This window comes from Copadichromis virginalis, linkage group LG6 (assembly GCF_057382275.1).
Source record: "Copadichromis virginalis isolate Kocher_CV1m ecotype Utaka linkage group LG6, C_Virginalis_male_GT1.1, whole genome shotgun sequence".
Classification (NCBI taxonomy): Eukaryota; Metazoa; Chordata; class Actinopteri; order Cichliformes; family Cichlidae; genus Copadichromis; species Copadichromis virginalis.
Genome location: NC_140623.1, coordinates 6,965,764 through 6,986,502, shown reverse-complemented (window position 1 = coordinate 6,986,502; position 20,739 = coordinate 6,965,764). Strand labels below are relative to the sequence as shown.

At 46.3% G+C, this 20,739-nt stretch overlaps 1 protein-coding gene across 2 annotated transcripts; it reads left to right on the top strand.

Moving 5' to 3' along the window:
- Positions 1 to 7,339: 7,339 nt before the first annotated feature.
- Positions 7,340 to 18,673, top strand: vps37c (VPS37C subunit of ESCRT-I). 2 transcript variants are annotated; one of them, XM_085458397.1, is made up of 5 exons: positions 7,340 to 7,680; positions 8,280 to 8,389; positions 10,376 to 10,547; positions 12,305 to 12,387; positions 14,539 to 18,673. In XM_085458397.1, the coding sequence occupies exons 2-5, from the start codon at positions 8,297 to 8,299 to the stop codon at positions 15,253 to 15,255; spliced, it is 1,065 nt and encodes a 354-aa protein (XP_085314523.1). In that variant the 5' UTR covers positions 7,340 to 7,680; positions 8,280 to 8,296; the 3' UTR covers positions 15,256 to 18,673. The 2 variants fall into 2 exon arrangements, with proteins under 2 accessions (XP_085314523.1, XP_085314522.1); XM_085458396.1 differs by having other exon boundaries at positions 7,341 to 7,890.
- The last annotated feature ends 2,066 nt before the right edge of the window (positions 18,674 to 20,739 follow it).

Below are 20,739 nucleotides of genomic sequence, written 5' to 3'. Positions count from 1 at the left end.
GCGTGCGCAGCTGCAGGAACCGGACCCCTGTAAAAATCCGTAATAAGACCCTGGTCCACAATAAAGGCCCCAGGGATCCAGGAGTGCTCCTCCGGGCCATATCCCTCCCAGTCCCCCAGAGGGTGGGCACAGCGGGCTGTGAGAGACAGGCTTGAGTTGAGAAACATGAAATGTGGGATGAACCCTCATGGAGGCCGGCAGCTGCAGCCTCACAGAAACAGGGTTGATGATGCGTTGGCTCGTGAAAGGACCCAGGAAGCGAGGAGCGAGCTTCCTGGACATGCACTTCAGAGGAATATTTGCAGAGGACAGCCAAACCTGTTGGCCCACCGTGTATCGAGGTGCAGGCGTCCTCCTCCGATCAGCAGCATGGCGGGTCCGAGTTGCAGTCCGGAGCAGCGCTGCCTTAGCCTGGCGCCAGATCCGCCGACTGCGACGTAAATGGTCAGCACCGCTGGGACTGCAACCTCCGCCTCCTGAGAGGAAACAGCGGCGGCTGATATCCAAGACATATCTCAAACGGAGAAAAACCAGTGGCAGCCGAGGTGAGGGAGTTATAAGCATATTCGATCCAGGCAAGATGACTACTCCAGGAAGCGGGGTCAGAGGAGGCCACACAGCGCAGAGTGGACTCCAGCTGCTGATTAGCCCTTTCAGTCTGTCCATTAGACTGCGGGTGATAGTCCGAGGAAAGGCTCACCCCCACCCCCAAAGCAGCACAAAAAGTCCCCTGTCAGACACAATGTCCAAAGGAATCCCATGTAAACGAAAAACGTGATCAACGAGCAAGTGAGCAGTTTCGAGGGCAGAAGGGAGCTTAGATAGAGGGACAAAATGCGCCGCCTTGGAGAACCTGTCGACAATGGTGAAGATAACCGAGTGGTTAGAGGAACGCGGCAACCCGGTCCACCACAATATGCGACCAGGGCCGACCCAGGACAGGCAGGGGGTGTAGCAGCCCGGGGGGGCCAGGTGATGGCTCTTATTGCATGCACAGGTGTTGCAGGCCAGTACATATTTGCAGGCATCACTCGCCAAAGCGGGCCACCAAAAGGAGCACCTTAACAGGGAAACCGTATGACGCACGCCGGGGTGACAGGCGAATCGAGAAGCGTGCACCCAGTGCAGGACGCGTGCGCGCACGGCCGACGGGACAAACAGCTTGCCAGGCGGGCCCGAACCGGGGTCCGGTTCCTGTAGCTGCGCACGCCGCACCAGGCTCTCGATTTCCCACGTCACGGCCCCCACCACGCAGGACGAGGGGATGATAGTGGCCGCCCCTGTAGACTCAGATTTGGGAGAGAATTGACGGGACAAGGCGTCAGGCTTAGAGTTGTGGGAACCCGGTCGGAAAGAGATAGTAAAATTAAACCGGCTAAAAAACAGCTGCCACCTGACCTGCCTGGAGTTGATCAGGTCACTCAGCTTAATCCTGTGTGAACAACTGTAAATATTGTTTTTCATCTTTACATACTGTGTATTTGAAATATTCTTGTTTAATATCCAAGTAATACTGTTCAAAGTTAGGGTCATGTTCATACATGTTAAAAATGCCTGTAAATCAAACTGAGTTCAGTGACAATTACTGTTTGTTTGAATCAGTTTATTAATAACATAAAACCTTTAAACTAATGCAACACATATAACAATGTAACAAATATATTCAAATAAATGCATTTCTCAATACATAAGTAATTTGGGAACTGATCTTTCTAGAAGTGAAACAGTCGGTCCATCCTCTCCCTGCTCTCCTGTCCTCAGCCTCTCTTTGCTGCCTCATGTCCTCTCTGATGAGGTCTAGCAGCTCATCATCTCTTCTCCTCTTCCTCCCTGTCGTAGGTGGCTGAGCCGCTTCGTCATCGCTGTCGTTTTGGTCACACACTGCTGTGCTTGGCCCTGGAGTGTCCTCAGGGAGAGAGGACATTAGGACAGGAGGCTTAGTGGAAGGCATCTGCCCTATCACCTCATCCATGAGGGCAAACCAGGGCCAAGCACAGCAGTGGGCTTCCCACTGACCCCTCTCCTGAGCCTGGATACTTGCAATCCTAAAGGCAGAGGAAATCAAAGATGACAGCAGGCAAATAAAAACACCACAACAACTCTTAGTAGTTGCACATTTATTAACTTGTGTTCTTAAGAATCATCTTCTTGATAACACACAGACGTACTTTGTATTTTTTGAACTTATCTCATGTCTTCTGGCCTGCAAGCGGGTGACTTTCCCCTGCAGGCCCATCTTCTCCAGAATTGTCCTGATCACACACAACAAATAAGAGAAGAAAGGAAACCATGGCAACTATGTTAATCCCTAAACCCAAAGGTTTTCACAGCAGAGGAACACCGTCTGGACATCACAGGTTCTGCACAGCAGCGGTCCGTGGGTCGTTTGGTACCAGGCCACGAGAGTTGAGGCTCCACTGTGAAATTTATGGTTTTCAGGGTTTGTATCGTTAACTCGGTTTCCCTGGGTCTTTCCCCTTGTTGTAGTTGTGCGTCTTATTTTGAAAGACATATTTACACGTTACCATAGCGACCAGAGAGCATTAAGCGGCAGAGAGGAGGATGTTACTGTCAATGTTGGCGCATTTCAGGAGGACGCTGCTAATAAAGTTACACAATTACACAGTACATTCACGTTTATTATTATATTTACAAAATACAACAGTTTTCGTCTTGGTCGGATCATTTTATGTGGTTGTATTTATCCGCGACACCTTAAAGGCTCCGTGTCTGACATAAACCGGTCTGTGGCGCACCAAAGGTTGGGGGACTGCTGCTGTGCAGCATGAGGGTTAATGGGACCGTACTCATATGAATATGATGTGTAAAGTGATTTATTCTTGTACATCCACGCCGTAGCGGCCCAGTTCTTCACCCTAGTGAAGAGGTGAACGTTTTCTCCTCATTTTCATAAATTAAGCATTTGGTCTTTGTTCCCCACAACATATCACCAATTCGAAAAAATCTAAATTAGCTGTATGTAAGCGGCAATACATGGAAAACCGCGGGACCTTGCTTCCTTCCCCTGAATTCGGACACAGCCAGTGAATGAGAGACAGAAGGGAAACACAGCTGGGGCAAATCAGAGCTAACGAGACAGGGGAAGCAAAACCTGAAACAATAACCTGAGACACGGACTTCAAAGTGAAACAGGAAACATAACACAGAGACGCGGACTTGACAAGGGGACACAGCAGCCAGGGGAGTAACTATGGAACACAGAAACCAGAAGACAGAGCTCTAATAAAGAAACCAAAGACTAGAAATGATATCAAAGTTCATAAATAACACAAAACTGAAAACCCAGGCACCCGAACACCTCCCCCTGATTCCCAAACTACCTCAGCTGTTTTTTGGGCTCTACTCTGAGCACCTCTTGGATGACTGAAGGGTGGCTAGTCCTCTTTGGGTGAGATCTGCCACCCTTTAGACAAAGCTCATTTCTGCTCTCTTTGTCATCTCATTCGTTCTGTCAGTTTTCCCACCTTCTAGGTTTCTTGTGGGTTCTTGGGTGCAGCGATGGCCTGGGATGCTGCTGACACGGGCTCTGGGTTCTCTCTCAGTGGGTGGTATATAGGAAATATGACTCTTTGTGCTGGCTCTCTCCTTCTGGGAGTCTTAAACATCCTGAACCCTTTCCTTTCCCCACTTCCTCTGAAAACACATCACTCACACACAAGGTATGAGCGGGAGGAGCACAAGCTACGTAGGGCGATGCACATGGATTTGATGGCCGCGCTGTGTGTCCATCTGTCTCCATTTCCCATTTTTCAACCCCAGGGTTGGTTGGAGCACCTGTCCATCCTCAGATCACAGGGTGTGGTGGATGTCTTTGTGCAGCTTCTGTGTGTCTGTAGCTAGATCTGGGTTGGAGGCTCACTGAGCCTCGGTCCCTGTGAGAAACTGTCATTGAGAGTGGGGGTGGGGATTCACCTCCTACCGTTCCCCACTCGGCGTTGCTCGTTTTGGATGGTTGCTGGCCTGCTCTCCTGGGGGTTGTGGTCCGAGCCGAGGTGGCTTGGCCTTCTTCTTTGCCTGGACAGTCACAGGGCACAGATAATAATGTGAATAATAAAGTAAAATAAACAAATAAAACAGAGATGGTTAGAGCTGTGTTTAAGGATTAAAGGATATGACTTCTATACCAAACACCAAAGGAAACAAACAAAAAAATCACATTAAACAGAAACATTGCGATAGCTTCGCGGTGCAAAAATGCAAAGCGCCTAAACCTGCATTCTGTACTGATACTATGTTTCACAATGGAAGCTTATATTACATTATATTACACAAACTGAATTTCCCGGAGGAACCCACCCGAGGGATGAATAAAGTTTCATCTAATCTAATCTAGACTGACGATTTATGATTGACAGGTCATCAGGAAATGGGCAAACAGTTTCAGTCAGACCCGCCCTCTTCGTCATATCCTTCCCTTAAAACAGGACTAATAGATGATGTCGCAGTAGCTTTCACTGCAGGAAAGTACACATAAAATAATACAGAAAAATCCTTCATATTTACACTTTACTTTGAACTAGAATTTCCCTGCATGTATTCCTGTAGAGTAAACATTTAGTGTATTGTTACTAATTTATATTTTACTTCTGCAGCTTTATGTGAAACCGTGTCTGCAATTTCATAAGCACGTACTGGATAGGCTGTTAAAAGATGGATGTATTTCTACTTTAATCCATTATGTTGGAAGTGGCTTGATCTTCTGAAGTTACCCAGGGATTAGCAGTTAGGCTGCACAAGCACTGATGCTCTTTTCCTTTACATCTGCCAGCTGTGTGTAGAGTAACCTGTACAGTTTTGTGGTAGAACGTTGCAAAACTGGTTTTACAGACAGGATTAAGTTTTTACACTCCAGTGTTACCAGTGAGTGAAGGTTATCCTTTGAATCAGCACGTCTTTAGCCACAGGAAACTTTCTGAATAGCCCCAGGTCTTTATCAAAGGACAGAATCCATTTATCTCTGGTTATCATGAGCAAAGTCACATTTGAAACACTTCCATCTCTGTCTCACCAAACTACCCTAATCAAAGAAATCAATACCAGCTGAGTATAACTGTGAGCTTTATGTTATATGTTTACTGTTGTAAACTGTGAGTGGTGACAAACAGGGTTCAACACTGTGCAGGACTCCAGCAGCTGTGCTGCAAAGCCGGCTGATTTGGTGGTGATTAGGTAGCTAAAAGACTTCAACAGTGGTTATAAGAATTATTTAAAAAAGTAAACGAGAAAGACAAACGTGAGGTGAGACGGAGCTGCCTCTGGCTCTAATGCAAACTTGTGTAAGTGAATCAGAGGCTCTCAGTGCTTCGAAGTTGTTTATTCATTCCTAATGAAGTACGACAGAAGGTCAGAGGGACAGGCGAACACATCTGTGATGGTGTAAACCTGAAATCATGCAGCTGCTCAGAGTGCTGTACACGGGTGTGCGTGACAATGAGTAACCATGGTTACAAAAACTCTCATCATCCACAGGGAAAGAGCTCAGGTTATTATATCCCTGCAAAATCAAGAATGCGCAATACTTCAGCATTAGTGTTGTAACATTAATAACACTGACACTTTCAACAAGCTTATCTCTGATTCCAGAGGAAATAACGTGTGCACTGTGTCACTGCTGTTACTTAAGGGGATGGTTTTGCAGTTTTCCTCTTTACATTTTATTTAATGTGTCCAAAGTTATTCTTCCTGTTAAAACAAACTTTTCCCTTCCCATTGTCACCCAGTGCTTTCTCAGTTCAACATAATTCATTTAAGTTGAATATCATTAAACTGTGTGGACACAGAATCGTGCTAATTACTGCCGAGTAACATAGAAACCTACAGTTTCACTCACCAATCTGTAGAAGGGAGGGTTTCTGTAAAGCTAACCACACAGCAAAATATCAGCTGTCAACCAGTAACAGAGCATGTGTTTGGGATGTGGTGGGATGGGACATTTTGGCTTGTGCCTAACAAAGAAGGACAAAAGTGGCATTGAGTTCAATTAGTCATTCTAATTAGGTTTTATTTGGTTTTATTTAAGAAGGTATGTTCAGTCTGTTTTTTTTCTTTTGGCAAGTTCAGTGTTCAACAAATAGTTTCAGAAATGCAAATGAAGATGTTGCTTGAAGACGTTTCACCTCTCATCCGAGAAGCTTCTTCAGTTCTAAGGTCAAATGGTAGAGAGTCCCAGATATAAACCTAGTGGGAGTTTCCCCCCAACAGAGGGACAAAAGGACCCCTGATGATCCTCTAATCGCCTGAGCCAAGGTGTGAAACTGGGTGTGGGTCCCAATCAGCCAGAGTTTCGGGTGTGTTCATTGTGAAACCTGGCCCCACCCTATCATGTGATTTCCTGAGGTCAGATGGCCCAGGATGTGAGTGGGCGTTAAGGCGTCTGGGGAGGGATCTCAAAACTGGATTATAGATGGCAGACAGTTGGTGTCGTAAACCCCGCCTCTGTTCAAAGATGGTCGCGCACAGTGGACATAGATGCTTCTTTCACTCCTCTTTCAAACCATCTGTCCTCTCTGTCCAAAATGTGAACATTGGCATCCTCGAAAGAGTGACCTTTATCCTTAAGATGCAGATGGACTGCTGAGTCTTGCAGTTGCATGACGAACTCTGTATTCCTCGTCCACACGTAAACACAAAAAAGGAGTTTTAAAAAAATCTCCGTTTTCGGTGATTCGAAACGCCGTTTACGTTTTCAAAATCACCCGTGTAGGTGCGGACGCAGCGTAAAAGAGTTAGTAGTTTATTTTATTACTACCTGCAGATTACCTGTATTTAGTTAATTGTTTCCTAAATGTTTGAGGTGTGAAATAAACCGCAATGGAGCAAAATATGGGCGTGTGTGGTTAAAGGATGTGTTTGCGCGTGCATGTGCGCGCGCGGGGGTGGCGTGAACATTTTTCTTGTAAAACAAAGGGGGGCCTGGCAAAAAAGTTTGGGAACCACTGAGTTAGGAAAACATAACATTTGAAGACAAGTCTCGAAAAAGTACTACAATACGTTATTATTAGTATTAATAGCTATTACTGCTCACAAACCCGCCTGCAATACGAGCCAAATACGTGAGAGCTCGCTTTTATGGATTCAGTGGTGTTTTTGCCGCTGTGGAAAGTGGACATCACAGCAGAGGACGGAACATTACAGTCACGCAGGGGTTTCCCTTATATCAGCTGAGCACCGGACTGTACCATTACCCTGCCTTATGGGGGACACACTAGGGAAAACGGACACAGTTAAAATAATTACATCCAAGTGTGCCCAGAAATAATAATTATCGGGAAGCATTTATACATACAAACTTCGATGTAATTAAAGTTCACGAGCGCTGTATTCAGAATGTTCGGGATTTGTCCGAATACCACCCGCAATTCGTGTAGGCTTCCAAAAATGGCGGCGGTTTCTGTCAGTGTGGAGTGAAACTTTCCTATTTTCAGCGAAATTCTTCCTCCATTCTAGCATTTTGTCGACTGTAGTCGAGTGTTTATTAAAGTAGGCATCTTCGGAAGACACCGGCGTTTGACAGTCGTCGTCAGGACTGAGGGGGTGACTCTAAGCTCCGGTTTTGAGCACCAAATCGCTGAGCTTCCTTCGAAGTTGACGGTAGCTGAGTGCCTGACATTGCGATCATAGCGACTGTTGTCATCGTATCGCTTAGCGCCGAGCCGTCAGGTGAGATTGGACGTCGGTCGATTAGCAGTAGATAGCTTTGCGGCCAAAGGGCGTCGGAAACAAAGCGGTTGGTGTTTGTGTGTGTGGATCGAGCCGGGGCAGATTACAGATCCCGAGGACGTGTCACGTCACCTGTCAGTTGGAATAAATAGGTGCTGTTGGATGTCACCGCCACTCTGTGCCGCACTGAATTTGGTTTGCTAGCGTCGTGTAAGTACCGGCTCATTTTCACCCGTGTTCTCGCTTCACTGTGCGCCCAGACAGCTTGTTGTGTTTTGGGGCCTACAGTCACTTGCCTCCATATGTTTGTACTGCGCTTTTATTATGCTAGCTAGCTGTTAGCCGTCATTGGCTAATTTGTTGTATTATAATTTGTCTAATGGCATATTGCGGGAAAATAACTAAGTGCAGTTTTCATATATCGCCTACATCGTGGTGACTTTCTTTAGGGAACAGCAGCGAGGGACGTGGTTGGTGTTTTCTTGATTTTCCGGGCTGCCTCAGAGCGGCTCATGGCTGCTCGGAGATTGTAAATGTCAACTTTCTGTCTCTAACGAGCGTTTCTAATGTCTCTTTCCTGATTTGTTTATGTTGGACAGCCATCCTGGCAAATCAAATGGAGAAGCTTCAGGACCTCAGCCAATCAGAGCTACAGGAGCTCCTGGACAGTCCGGAGAGGGTGGAATCGATGGCTCTGGAGTCCGATGAGGTGAAACTGGTGCTTCATTCTTCTTCCCCTTTGTCGAAACGCCGATTAAATTCCCTTAATGAGAAGTCAGGAGTTTGATTATGTGGCATTGCAGTGACCCTACAACCGGTTTCTAATTTAAATCTCAAACGGTCTATAAAGTCTTTCTGCCAAGGTTACATCAGCTCAGTGAAAAGTGACAAAGACGAGGCGGTCAGTGGGAAGCATTTTAGTTTTAAATGTTCAGTAGTTGTGTGGTACTTTTCTTCTTCAAAATAATAAAGTTAGGAGTTATTATAATTGTCCTAGAAGTGAGCAAATAGGGATTTGCCTTTGTCCCTGTAACCTTTGCTTTGTTTGCAGTCATGCAAAATTGTTGAGTTGTTCCGAGGAACTTCGTGTCCTTCATCACCTCCTATTTCAAATGACTGACTCATGTCCCCTTATCTCTGAGCTGGTTCAAACTGAGTCCAGAATACTTCAGGTGTTTTGTTTTGTGAAAGTGTTCTGATGATTTCAAATGTTGGCAGATCTCCTGAAATCATTAGGTTAGATACTGACATTGAACTGCTGATTTGACACAAGCTTGCAGAAACCTGAGCTACTCAAGGTGAACAGAGACAACACAGTCACCTGTGAGAGGAGTCTCAGTGGTTTATCTGCCATTTCTTCATTTGTCATCCAGTTTAATCCGATTTTTAAGGACTGAGTGCACGCCAAGACAGAGCAGGGTTTCAGGTTAAAGCTTGTAGAGAGTCACTTTGTCGGTTGTCACGCTGTGTTAAGTTTTCATAACTTCAACTGGGAGGAATGGGAAGAAATGACGTGCTTTGTGGCATGCTGCTAGCAACAAAGTGCCTGAAGATGACATTTCTAACTTTGCTAAGCTGCCTGTTGTGTGCAGACACAATACTGGTTCATCCCTTGAGTGAGCCGATTTTTCTGCTTGAGTGATTTATAGGTCAGAGTTAGGTGGCTTAACAAACCAAATAACATTGCCCTGAACATGATCAGGTACAAGTACTGAAAACAGCCAGTGTCCAAAGAAAAGCCTGAGAACTGTTGCTCACTTTGAAAATGACGCGTCTGACTGCGTGGAAGCAAAATGGAAAGAAATGAGGTGAAGGCTTTTTGGGCAACTCTTTATGCCAGCCTGACCGCAGTGACACTTTCAAACATGCTGCTAATCCCAGAGGCCAACAGACGTTTTCCACTGACGAATGTGTAATATTCAGTCAGTAAATAATGACGCTGCGACACAGTTTCCTTTGAGTTCTAGTCGTCTCATATTAAGACTGTTGTGAAAGTCGTGTGATGTTTTTGGGGTCGTAATCGTGGAAAAAATGTCCCCATAGCTGTATATGTGCGTCACAAAATAATAAACATTATGTACTCACGCATGAAAAACAGCAGTCAGATAAAACTGATGAGCTGTGCAGAGAGCGGACAGACAGCAGAGCTGTCCCACTGATGCCACCAAAGTCCAGTCCAGGGCCGGATCCTGGTCTTGACTTGACTGAACGCAGCGTTAGGAACGTTGTTCAGCTGTTTCACATCGCAGGGCTGTACACACAAAGACACAGGCTCGTGTTAAAACTGTAAAGATATGCCTCAGCTGTGACGCGTACTCACAGTACAGGAACAGGACACGCACACACTTATGTCAGCCTAACAAACTTATTAACTGCAGTTATTTTACACGCCAAGAACAAGATGGAGAATCCGGCTCGTTTGCAGCACACACGAGGCTCCTGTGTTAGTCGCTGTGGTTGCAGTAGTGCTTTTGATATGACTCGATGTTCTACACGAGGAGAATCTGCTGACATCCTTCCACCAAGTCAGTCCATCGTTCGGTCTTTTAGAGAAGACTGCTGAGGCTTACTAAACGCCACATTTCAGTACTTGTATATGTGGTGATGCAGACACATTGAAGGATCTACACAGACACGTGTTTGATGCCGACACTTAAAGTTCTAATTCCCATTGCATCACATGCTTTTGTTTCAGATCCAGAACATCCAGCTGGAGAGAGAAATGGCTTTGGCATCAAATCGCAGCCTGGCTGAGCAAAACCTGGACATGAAGCCTCGCTTGGAGTCGCAGAAGGAGCTGCTGGTGGAGAGATATTCTCAACTAGAGGCAGTCAGAGAAACCTATAGACAGCACTGCTCCCTGAAAGGTAGGGGGAGGGATGAACACTGCACCTGACTCACTGTGTCACTGAGTGAGTTTTCATCACGTGCGATGATCACATAAAAGCCACTGATTGTCAAAAAAGGTTAAAGTAGATTTGTCTTTTTGGACGTTGACTATAAATGTCTGAAATGGGAACTGGACTGATTCACGTACAGCACTCTTCTACTCTCTCTGAGCTCTTACTACAACATTCACACACACTCACACTCTGATGGATGAACTTGAACCTGGTTGAGTATCTTGGCGTGCAGACTGCAGGAGGCAGCGATCGAACTACCGACCTTCTGGTTAGTAAGTGACCTGAAGTGTCACTCAGAAGCGTTTCTTTGTTTTTCACCTGATGGGGTGTTGTTGTCAAACTGCTCCTATTTTTCCGTCTGTTATAGGACTTTCTTTTTTTACATAGGTACACTTGGTGTCATTTTACACATTTATTTCTGAAAATGTCAGAGCCGTGCATCATTTACTACAGCAGCGTTTCTTTATCATTTAATGTGTAGTTAAACGCACAAAGGGGAGTGTCACTGGTCGGGGTCAGGCGATGATGTAAAGTGAGTTTGACATCTACTAAAATTAAAGTCTCAGATGACTCTGAATCCCGGTGACCTTGACCTCAAAATGAGAGGTCAGCCTTTCTGAAAAGAGTTTCACATTTATACCACAGGTGCTCCTAGTATGAGGCTGGCAGTGCCAGTGCCCTGGGTGTGGTAGTAGTACACACAGTGTGGGCACTGGACCCATCCCTCACCGTGGCCCCTGAAAGCCTTGCTTTATGTGACTCAGGATTTTATTATTTCTCTTCTGCATCTGTATGTTTGAAGTGCCTTTGGAGAAGATACCCCAGGTACTCTTTCATGCATCCATCTAGGTTTGCATGTGAGGCTGTTAAATGTGTTCATGGATGCAGCTCAAAGTTCAAATGTCCTTGAAGTGTTAGGTGAGAGTGAAAAACACCATATAAACGCCAGCCATGTACCATGGGCCAAACTAAGACTGGGTGGGACGAACCTCATGGACCTGATAGTCAGACGGAGTTTCAAGAGTGAGTCGGTAATAAACAGTCACCTCAGTGAAGGAAGGTTCCCAGTTCGAACCTGTTGAAAAACCTGCTTGGCAGGTTAGCTGGTGATTTGACAGTGGCTCATTGTGCGACAGTACATGGTTATCTGTGTCTGTGTTTAAAAACAGAGGGAGCGCCAGCTTCAGAGAGCTGAGTCTTTATGTGCCCAATACATACAAATCCTAATAAACTGGCACCAGATGAATGTGCAGTGTTGCAGTGAGTCGTAGTTCTTCCTCCACCGCTGTGCAGGTGGAGCTGCCAGATAGATGGATCGATACATGAGGGGACCATGGCAGTATTGAGTCTGTGTACAGCCACCGAGCCAGAGTGAGCGAGGCACTGTGTGTAAAATGGTTCGTTCAGAATGTGTATAAACCCTCTTGAGTCAAAGCTGAAAGTGTGCACTTCAGCACCGTTATTGAACGTTCGTTTGGAAACAGTCTGCAGAATCTCTGTCCTTAGCAGCTGGACTTGTACCTGTGCAGCCCACCCAGGTAAAGTCTATTTGTGGGACACACAGGTGGGAATTTCCCAGCATGCCTCTCAGTTTGCCTGTGTTTTTAATCCATTATAATAATGTGAGTCCACAGCTCTCATCAGTCTGAGAGTTTAATGTTTCCATCATCAGACACGCCCAGGCTCATACTCGGTCTCTTTCTAACTCTTGCTCCCCTCAGATGGCATGGCAGGTCAGGTGTCTCCAGAAGCGCTGTTCTCAAGACTACAGACAGAGGGCAGCAAAACAGAAGAAGAGTCAGAGGTCAGTGTTCGACTGTCAAACATGTTGCAGGTGCATCGTTTAACGTAAAGGCAGACGCGTCAATGTTTTTAACGTGGGCTCAGCATGTTCAGGTAATATGAGCGAAAGGCAACAGTTTAAAGTTGGGTTCTAAACTCCGACGATCACGAATAGATTAAAGAGTTTCCTGAAGATGGGATGTGTTGTTTCCTATGAGTCTCTGCATGCATGCAGACATGACAGCGTGGTGGAAGTCAGTGTGTGGGCTCAGGAGCAGCGTTTCCTGCTTCACCCACTAATGCATGTACCATTCGATGAAACACTGATGAGTTTTAAGTTGGATTTTTGAGGCTGTTTCAGATTAACTGGACTGTTCTGTGGTCTGACCAATCAAAATTATTTTTGATGCCGCCATCTCTGAGATGGAGCAGACAGACAACCTGGTATGATATCATTACACGATGCATTCTGTAGCCATGATTGGCTGTGCGTTAGTGCACATGGTACGGTGAATTTGCTCCTGAGTGAAGAGCCCATTAATGCTGACACATCAATGCAGGTTTTGGAATCACACAAATCACCATCAGATGATGTCTTTGGTTCAGAAGGTCTCAGCCTGTGAACGTCTACGCCAGTGTAAAGTTAGTTTCTCTTCATAAAAATTTATGGACACATTCACACGCCGATGGATGCATCAGAAAGCAACGTGGAGTTAGTTTCTTGCCCGAGGATATTTGGCATGCAGACTGGGATCAAACCACCAACCATCTGGTTAGTAGGTGACCTGCTCTGCCAGCTGAGCTGCAGCCACAGGTGTCAGGATGTGGTCAGCTTTCACTGAAGTGATCAGACAAAAGCTGGGAACGCTTTGTTGTCCCCGTGGAAGAGCGTCTGAGCTGCTGCCTATGGTACCCACCCCCTGAAAAGCAGCGATGGATGGGTGAGCTGGGATTCTACTTCCCACGAGCTCACTATGCTCCAGTCAGATGTGACTGACGTAAACGTCACCATCAGGCAGCGAGCGTGAGGGTCCACGTGACCTCCTGATGACTCTGCTCCTCCTCTTTACTCAGCCACACTCACTGATGCCTGTAAATATGCGACCCACCTGTTTGTGACAGCATGGTGGACACTAGGGTTGGGCGATATATTTACGCATGCGCAGGCTTTGTGATGGGCGGAGCAATGTAATTATGCACGGACTGATTTGCGTGTTTACAACACAGAAGTCCAAACATGGACGAACTCATTTCCAAAAACAATTATGGCTGTCAGCGTTAACGCTGCATTAACGTGATTAACGCCATTAAAATCTGGAGCGCAGAACGAACGAACTTTGGACAAACTGCCCAAAATACGCTGACAGAGACATTTCAGAGATTTTGACTGTCTGTCATGCAATCGTGTTTGTCGTGATGACCCCTCATTGACTCGCCAATCACCAATTTGGGATGAAAAAGGTAAACCTAAGGATGTAACCACAGCGGTGTGTCACTCGTGCAGACGTATAGTGTGAGCAAAGTCCTCAAACACGACTAACTTAGAGGAGCATGCACGCGTCCACCATCCAGCTGAGTGTGTTAGGCTGTCACCAGCTTCTGCAGCTCCAACAAGCATCTGAGTGCCCTGTGAGGAGGGGCATCGCAGATGAAAGAGGGTGTTGTTAAAACAGCGCTATTATTTGTATTTCTGTTGACTGCTTCTATTAGCTACATTATTATTAGCAAACCTACTCATGGGCTCAGTCTATCGGCGATAGTCAGTATATTCGTCCAGTCGCCCGAACAGCTCGTGTCTCCGTGCTGTGTTTTGGATTAGTTGCTTCATTCATCAGGAAATTCAACTAAAGACTAGCTGGACTAAGTGCGCCCCTGGGCACACTGTGTTATCTAGTTGGGCAGCTCAGCAGTGCAGACCTATCCGAACTAGAAATGCTTTTACTTTGAAGGATTTTGCACTTCCTTTAACAGCGGCTGCTGTTTATCTGGGCTGTGGCAGGCTGTGGGCTTGTTTTCAGGGTGCCGTCACATTGTGCAGGTTGTGAAGCAGTGGGTCCCACCCCGCAGCACATCATTAGTCTGTGGCTACTACAAGTAATTTGACCTTAGAGGTAGTTTGATACCTGCTCAGCAGTAAGCACCGCTCATTTGTCTTACCTGTCTCGTCCCGCAGGCTCTAGCAGATGAGTTTCTGGAGGGATCTCTTCCGCTGGACTCCTTCCTCGACCGATTCCTCTCCCTGCGCTCACTCGCTCACAAAAGACGCGTACGGATAGAGAAACTCCAAGAAATCCTGCGACAGAGGAGCGAGGGCAATGCCACCGCCATGACGTCGTCAGCATGCCTGAAAGAGGACTCTGCCACCCCGCTGTCACCGTGGGATCAACAGACAACAACAGCAACGACGACGAATCAACAGCAGCCGAGTTCCAAACCTCAGAACGCCTCTCAGCCCGTGTCCTCGTCTGCAGGGGGCTCATCTGGGCTCCCCTACAGTCCGTACCCCGTGTCGGGCCCTACTCCTCCTGCTGTAGTGGCAGCAGCAGGTTCTGTTCCAGCCAATGCCCCGTCACAGTTCCCTCCTTACCCAGGTCCCACTTCAGCTTTCCCTCCGGCAGGGAGCTACTCTGGCCCTAGCCCCCCTTTTGGGCCTCCAGCTTCGGCCAGCTGCCCTTACCCGGCCCAGCCCTCCTTTCCTTCGCCACATCCGGGCTCAGCATTTGGCCAGTACACCCCGAGCCACGCTCAGAGTGGCCCTGCGCCCTACCCGGCCTCCTACAGCTACGGGGGCTACAGCTACCCATCTGGGCCAGCCTATTCCAATTCTCAGTCAGCAACAGGGAGACCCATGTACAGACCGGGATATGGAGTTCCACAGCCGTACTCCTGAAAGCACTGCTGCTCCGCTGTCTCTCTTCTTCTTAAATCTTTCCTCCTTTGCTGTCTCACCATTTTCTCTTCCCTCACTCCTGCTCTCCTCGCCCTGTCCTTTCTCCGATGCTCCCAGACTCAAGAGGTCTCTCGCTTTACTTTGTTGCACTATTTCTCTAATATCAGTCTGTCTCTGTTTATTTCTTTGCCCTTCCTTTGTCGACCCACCGACTCCCCCTACTCTGGTCTCAGGTTGTTGCGTTTGTGTTTAAGCGTTCAAACACTGTCTCTGGCTCACTCACCTTCTTCCTTCTGCACATCGTTGTCTCCTCCCTCCTCTTCCATGTCATTTGTGTGTGTGTGTGTGTGTGTGTGTGTGTGTTGCTGTTTGGCAATCAGAAAGTCCTTATAGACACAAGTGCACTCCCCCTTATGACAAATACATGGCAAGAATCACACTCTGTGACAGTGTCCCCATCCCCTGCCATAGTCTGTGTGGTTCACATTGTTTTCTGTGAGCACCGACGAGATATGGAAGCTTTATGTTCTGCTTTGATGACCTCTGGGCGTAAATGATGCCATTAAAAAGGAGAAGGCCGGTACACAGTACGATTCTTACATGAAGTTGAAGTGCAGGGTTTGAAGTTCCCATATTCTTATCTGTAGCTGCCCGGATATTCAGCTCTTCCAGTTGCAAGCGAATGTGAACGCGGCCACTTTGTTTCCTTTAACCAAAGAAACTTCTGCTGATGACACTGCTTTCATTCCTCTTCCTTTCATTAGTGTTGGACAGAGGAAGCAAACTGCAGCAAGAGATGTCACAGTACTACGTTTGTAGTAGTGCACACCAATGCCAGTAGCAGATACCAGAGTAGAAACAGCCGGTGACTATCTCAACAGCAGCAGCAGTGTGCGCACTGCCCCTTTAAAACAAGAGCCCACCGTGTGTAACCTACAGTACACTACACAGAAAATACCACATGTATTTCCAGGTCACAGTACATGTACAGCATTTGGAAGCTACTGTAAGCATTGGTGCTGCGACGTCCCCAGCTGCAGCTGTGTCAGCAGCTTCTCCTCTCAGCCCTGCTTAAAGCACTCGAAGAGGAAACAGGCAGACTTGGAAAATTCTTCAGATTCCTGATCCCGACTGTGATGTCCTTTCCTACTTTTCTGTAAAGTCAACAAACATGTCTGTTTCTGTGAGTGGAAGCCTAGCTGGAGAACCGACACTGTAGGCAGGTTTCTGGTTTTCTCCACACATCTTCACGATCTTTTGTTTTGTATTTTTCCAATAAGTAATTCAAAGGGAAACCCAGGAAGGGTCGCTTGTCAGAACGGTCACACTCTTGATTTCCTTATAAGCATGTTTTATCGTGGAGAAGCTGACACAAAGGGATTAGTTGGTGTCACTCATGTTGCTGTGTGCTCCCTGCACCTCTCTGATTGGTCCACGGAGGCTCTCCAAAGTCAAGCTTTGTGTTGGCTTCAAACACTTTGGCACTGCAGACCATCGTAGGTGAGGTGGAGGTGTTGAAGGGAATTTAGTATGTGTGTATTTTTAAACTGAAGTGCCAACATTGTGACAGGCAAACGCGTAAATCTCACATTTCTTTGGTGACGAGCTGTACCTTACATCCCTCCAAGTGACTGAACTGAATCTAAAGTGATCTGGCACTCAGAAATACTGCACCGCTAGAAAGCTCCAGAAAGCTGCATTAGTGAAGCGAGCTCAGAGTTCAGGCGACTGAATGATGATGATGATGTTAAAGAGGGGGAGGAATCCCGGTGTGGTTGTGCAGCGGAGAGCGGTGTGCAGAAATCCTTTTTGTTTCAGTGCATGTCAGACACGCAAAGAGCAAAGTTGAACCTGCTGTTAATCAAAACACGGTAAATCTGTACCTGAAGACGGGCTGTGCAGGCTTCAGCTGAGAGCTGGCTAATGCTAGGGCGAGCACTGTGCGGATACATTCAGTCATTATCGTAGTAGCCAGTGTGAGCCACGCTTCTTCAGATGTTACATGATTTAGAAGAAGTTGGATATCAGCTGACTTCCCTGCCAAGGTCAAAGATCACCTCTTCCTGCTTTAAGAGCTGTCGCTAAGACTGCTAGCACAAAGGCTTTCACAGTGGCAGTAGCAGGTGTTCAGTCAGTCAGCAAACAGTCACTGTACACTCAGTCACACAGAGGTTTCTGTGGTGTTTGGAGAGGTCATTTATTTTTTATTTAACCAGGTTAGTATAACCATCCTCTGTTCCTCTGCCTGTCTGAAAGCGCCTGTGATGGACGGCTGGCTGTCAGAAAGAAAGCAGAAGTGTAAAGTGGCTCGCTGTGGTGAAGGAGCACATGCTCCACCACAGACACGAGCATCAGACTCGCTGTAAGGTCTGCTGGAAACAAAGATGGAAGGTTCGCTCTTCTGAACAGGGAGGGAGTCTGATGAAACTCACTCGTGTACCGTCTGCACATAGAAAACACTTAGAGGCACAGGTACAGTCAGCTGTTGCGTGTAACTGACCTGTCTGTTACTAGCCACAGAGCGCTAAGCCACGGCAGTAAGGTTCTCTTTATAAACCGCTCGCTCACCGTGCTGATGTCTGTCACAGAGCAAAGACACTGAAGGAAAGAGACCAGCATTAGCTCCTCTGCAGGAACCAGGTACCCCGAGGGCAGTGACTGCAAATGTACTTTAGACCTTTCATGGCAGTAGTCGATGTAATTGGCAGTTCACTGTTTGCTTTTCCTGGTTTACGATTACTGCCAACTCTGAATTGATTAATGCTTGATAGAAACTAACATATAAACAAATATTTCAGCATTAGGTGAATTAGTCTTTTATAAAGGGTGCCTTACTCCTCACAGGTAAATGTGGGCTGTAGCTGACAGAGTGCATGTGATGGCTCACCTGAATCCAGCTCTCAGTACCTCAGATGTCCACACAGTGGCACCAGCTGACAGACTGGCGCCGTCTGATTGGATGAGAGCTGACGCTGCACCTCTCTTGGTGCTAACGTCGCCCTCTGGTGTTACCTGTGGAGTCTTACTGCACACACACACAGCAGATGTCTCGCTGGCTTCAGTTGGTTTTACGTGAACACGAGTAGGTGACGACTTCACATAGAGATGCTGCAATAACCCGAGCATGACGAGCTTTCACATACGATAAAGACATGACGGTGGTGGATTTGTCCTGAGGACTTCAGTGTTGTTAGGAAAAATGACGACAACAATAATAATAGTTTTACAGTGTTTTAGAACAAGCACAAGGCAGATGTCTTAATATAGTTAGCATTAATATTCTGGAGGGAAATATCAGATTGATTTAATGGTTCTGATCTGGAGGGATTCTATTACTGATGATGTAGATGGAAAAAGAGAAAATGTTTTCTTTCTTGTTTTGGTTGTGAATAATTAAACAAGTTGATTTGAAGTAAAATGCTCAGAGTCTTTATTACGTTAGGATTCATGGAGTCATACTGCTATAAAAATGATTTGTGTGAGGTGCATCGAGTCATGAAAATGAATCTTAAATGTTACCAAAACCTTCACTCATCAAAGTTAGGTGTGTAAAGTTCTCTAATACCAAGAAAACCCGGTTTTAACTGGATCAATGAGGAGCCACTGATATCAACACAAGGAAGCTCCTTACATGAGTGGAGGGCTTCACACCAGGACCATGAGACTGCACGCTACATGGAAGGAAGGAGGCCGAGGACTGGAGAGCATCCGGGATGGAAACACAAACGCAGGACGATGGCGTCCAATGGTAGCGTGCTTACTTACAGCAGGAAACTGGGAACGAAGGAGAGGAGGCATCGTGGAAGGACGTAAGACTCCACAGCATGCACCACTCACAGACAGCGGCTGGACTCAGGACGCCAGAGCCTCCTCAGGTATTTTAAGGATGTACTTCACAAGTTTCCCTTTTTAGCACTTTGGGATTCACCTTGTTGGTGTAAAATTATTATTTTATGGCTGTCAAAGTGTTTTCTTTCATTTCTCACAGACTCGAGTACAGAAATGGGAGCACATGGTGTGTTTTTTGACAAAGTTACTAAAGATTTAAGATTTAAAAATGGTACATGGTGCAGTTTTCATGCTTGAATGATTCATAGATCAGTGTCAATGTGCAAAAAATCATTCTTCTGATCATGTCTGAGGAACTAATATGTCAATAAATGTCACATCTTTCACTTCAGTAGTCCACGTGCTGCACTTGTTACAGTGTGTTGTGATATACCATGATATTGATTTGAGACATTACGGTTTTTCAAAGACTTTTTCATTTACAATTCCTTTTAGATGGGTCAGTGAGTTTTGTTGTATACGCTGCAAACACTATTCCCAAACATCACGTTCTTGCCTGAGAGACTGATACGAGCTCGTGGATGTGCTGTGGTTGATGGTTTGTGAAGCTCATGACGCCAGCTCCTGTGAGGGGAAAACGCTCAGACATTTGGGAAATTCAGTGCAGAGAGGAGTAGGAGTTGAAAGTTGTGGGGGTTTTGTCGTATCTACGGCGCCGTAAACCAGAGGTGGAGAATGAGAGAAAACGAGAGTGACGAAGGTGACGGAGTAAAGTAGTGTGCAAAGTCCACGCCGAGATGAATCAACAACACAAGATATTTTTGTTTGTCACAGACCCAGAGGATGATGTATGAGTTCACTTAGTCACAGTTCCTGCACAAACTTGTGGTGTCGTAATTTATGCTCGGATCTTTGCACATGGTGAAGTCTAAGGAAACGCTAATCTGCTGCTAACATGACAGCACGCACACAGGGCCTCCAGATCCTGCTGTGGGATCAAATGTACATGTATACAACACATCATTGTTTAAAAAGCCGCAGTGATTATAGCACGTTACACACCACGTCTCACTTTCTACTATGTGAATCTAACATTCACACTCTGATGAAATCATTTTAGCATAGGATCAAACCACCAACCGTCCCGTCAGCAAATGAGTAGCTCGAGCTCCTGAGCTACAGCCACCCGTCCCTCCCTGTACTGTTTATGTTATATGAATTCTTACTTTGGAACATTGTAACTGCTTCATGTCTTGTACTGAAAAGATCTCTGACAATGTGCTTGATATTTACGCTCTGCAGCTGTAGCTCGCTGTAAGCAGCACAGTTCTTGTGTTTCCCCAGTGCATCAGATTACAGCGTGTTACCTGAGAGCTCACTGTTATTTTTATATATATATATATATAAACATCTTAATTTGTCATGTCTGAAAACGTTTACATTCATGAACCCAAACAGCCAACTCGATGCTCGGCTCTGCTCCAGCAGCCAAACTGTATTCCCCCCCAGTCTGTCTGCACACAGCACGGCAAACTGAGTGTGTGCTGACACATACTGTCTGAGTGTGCCGTATTTTGTGTTACAACTTTGTATTAAGTTTGTTTTCTTGTCTTTACGTTTTGCTAATAACATGGCTGCACTGCTTTTATTCTTCTTCATGCTGCAGCGTCCCTTTGAAGGGTGACGATGAACGAC

Coding starts and splice junctions, on each gene's coding strand:
- vps37c (XM_085458397.1), top strand. CDS start 8,297: ATGGAGAAGCTTCAGGACCTCAGCCAATCAGAGCTACAGGAGCTCCTG. Junction 10,548..12,304: donor ACAGCACTGCTCCCTGAAAG/GTAGGGGGAGGG, acceptor TGCTCCCCTCAG/ATGGCATGGCAGGTCAGGTG. Junction 12,388..14,538: donor AAACAGAAGAAGAGTCAGAG/GTCAGTGTTCGA, acceptor CTCGTCCCGCAG/GCTCTAGCAGATGAGTTTCT.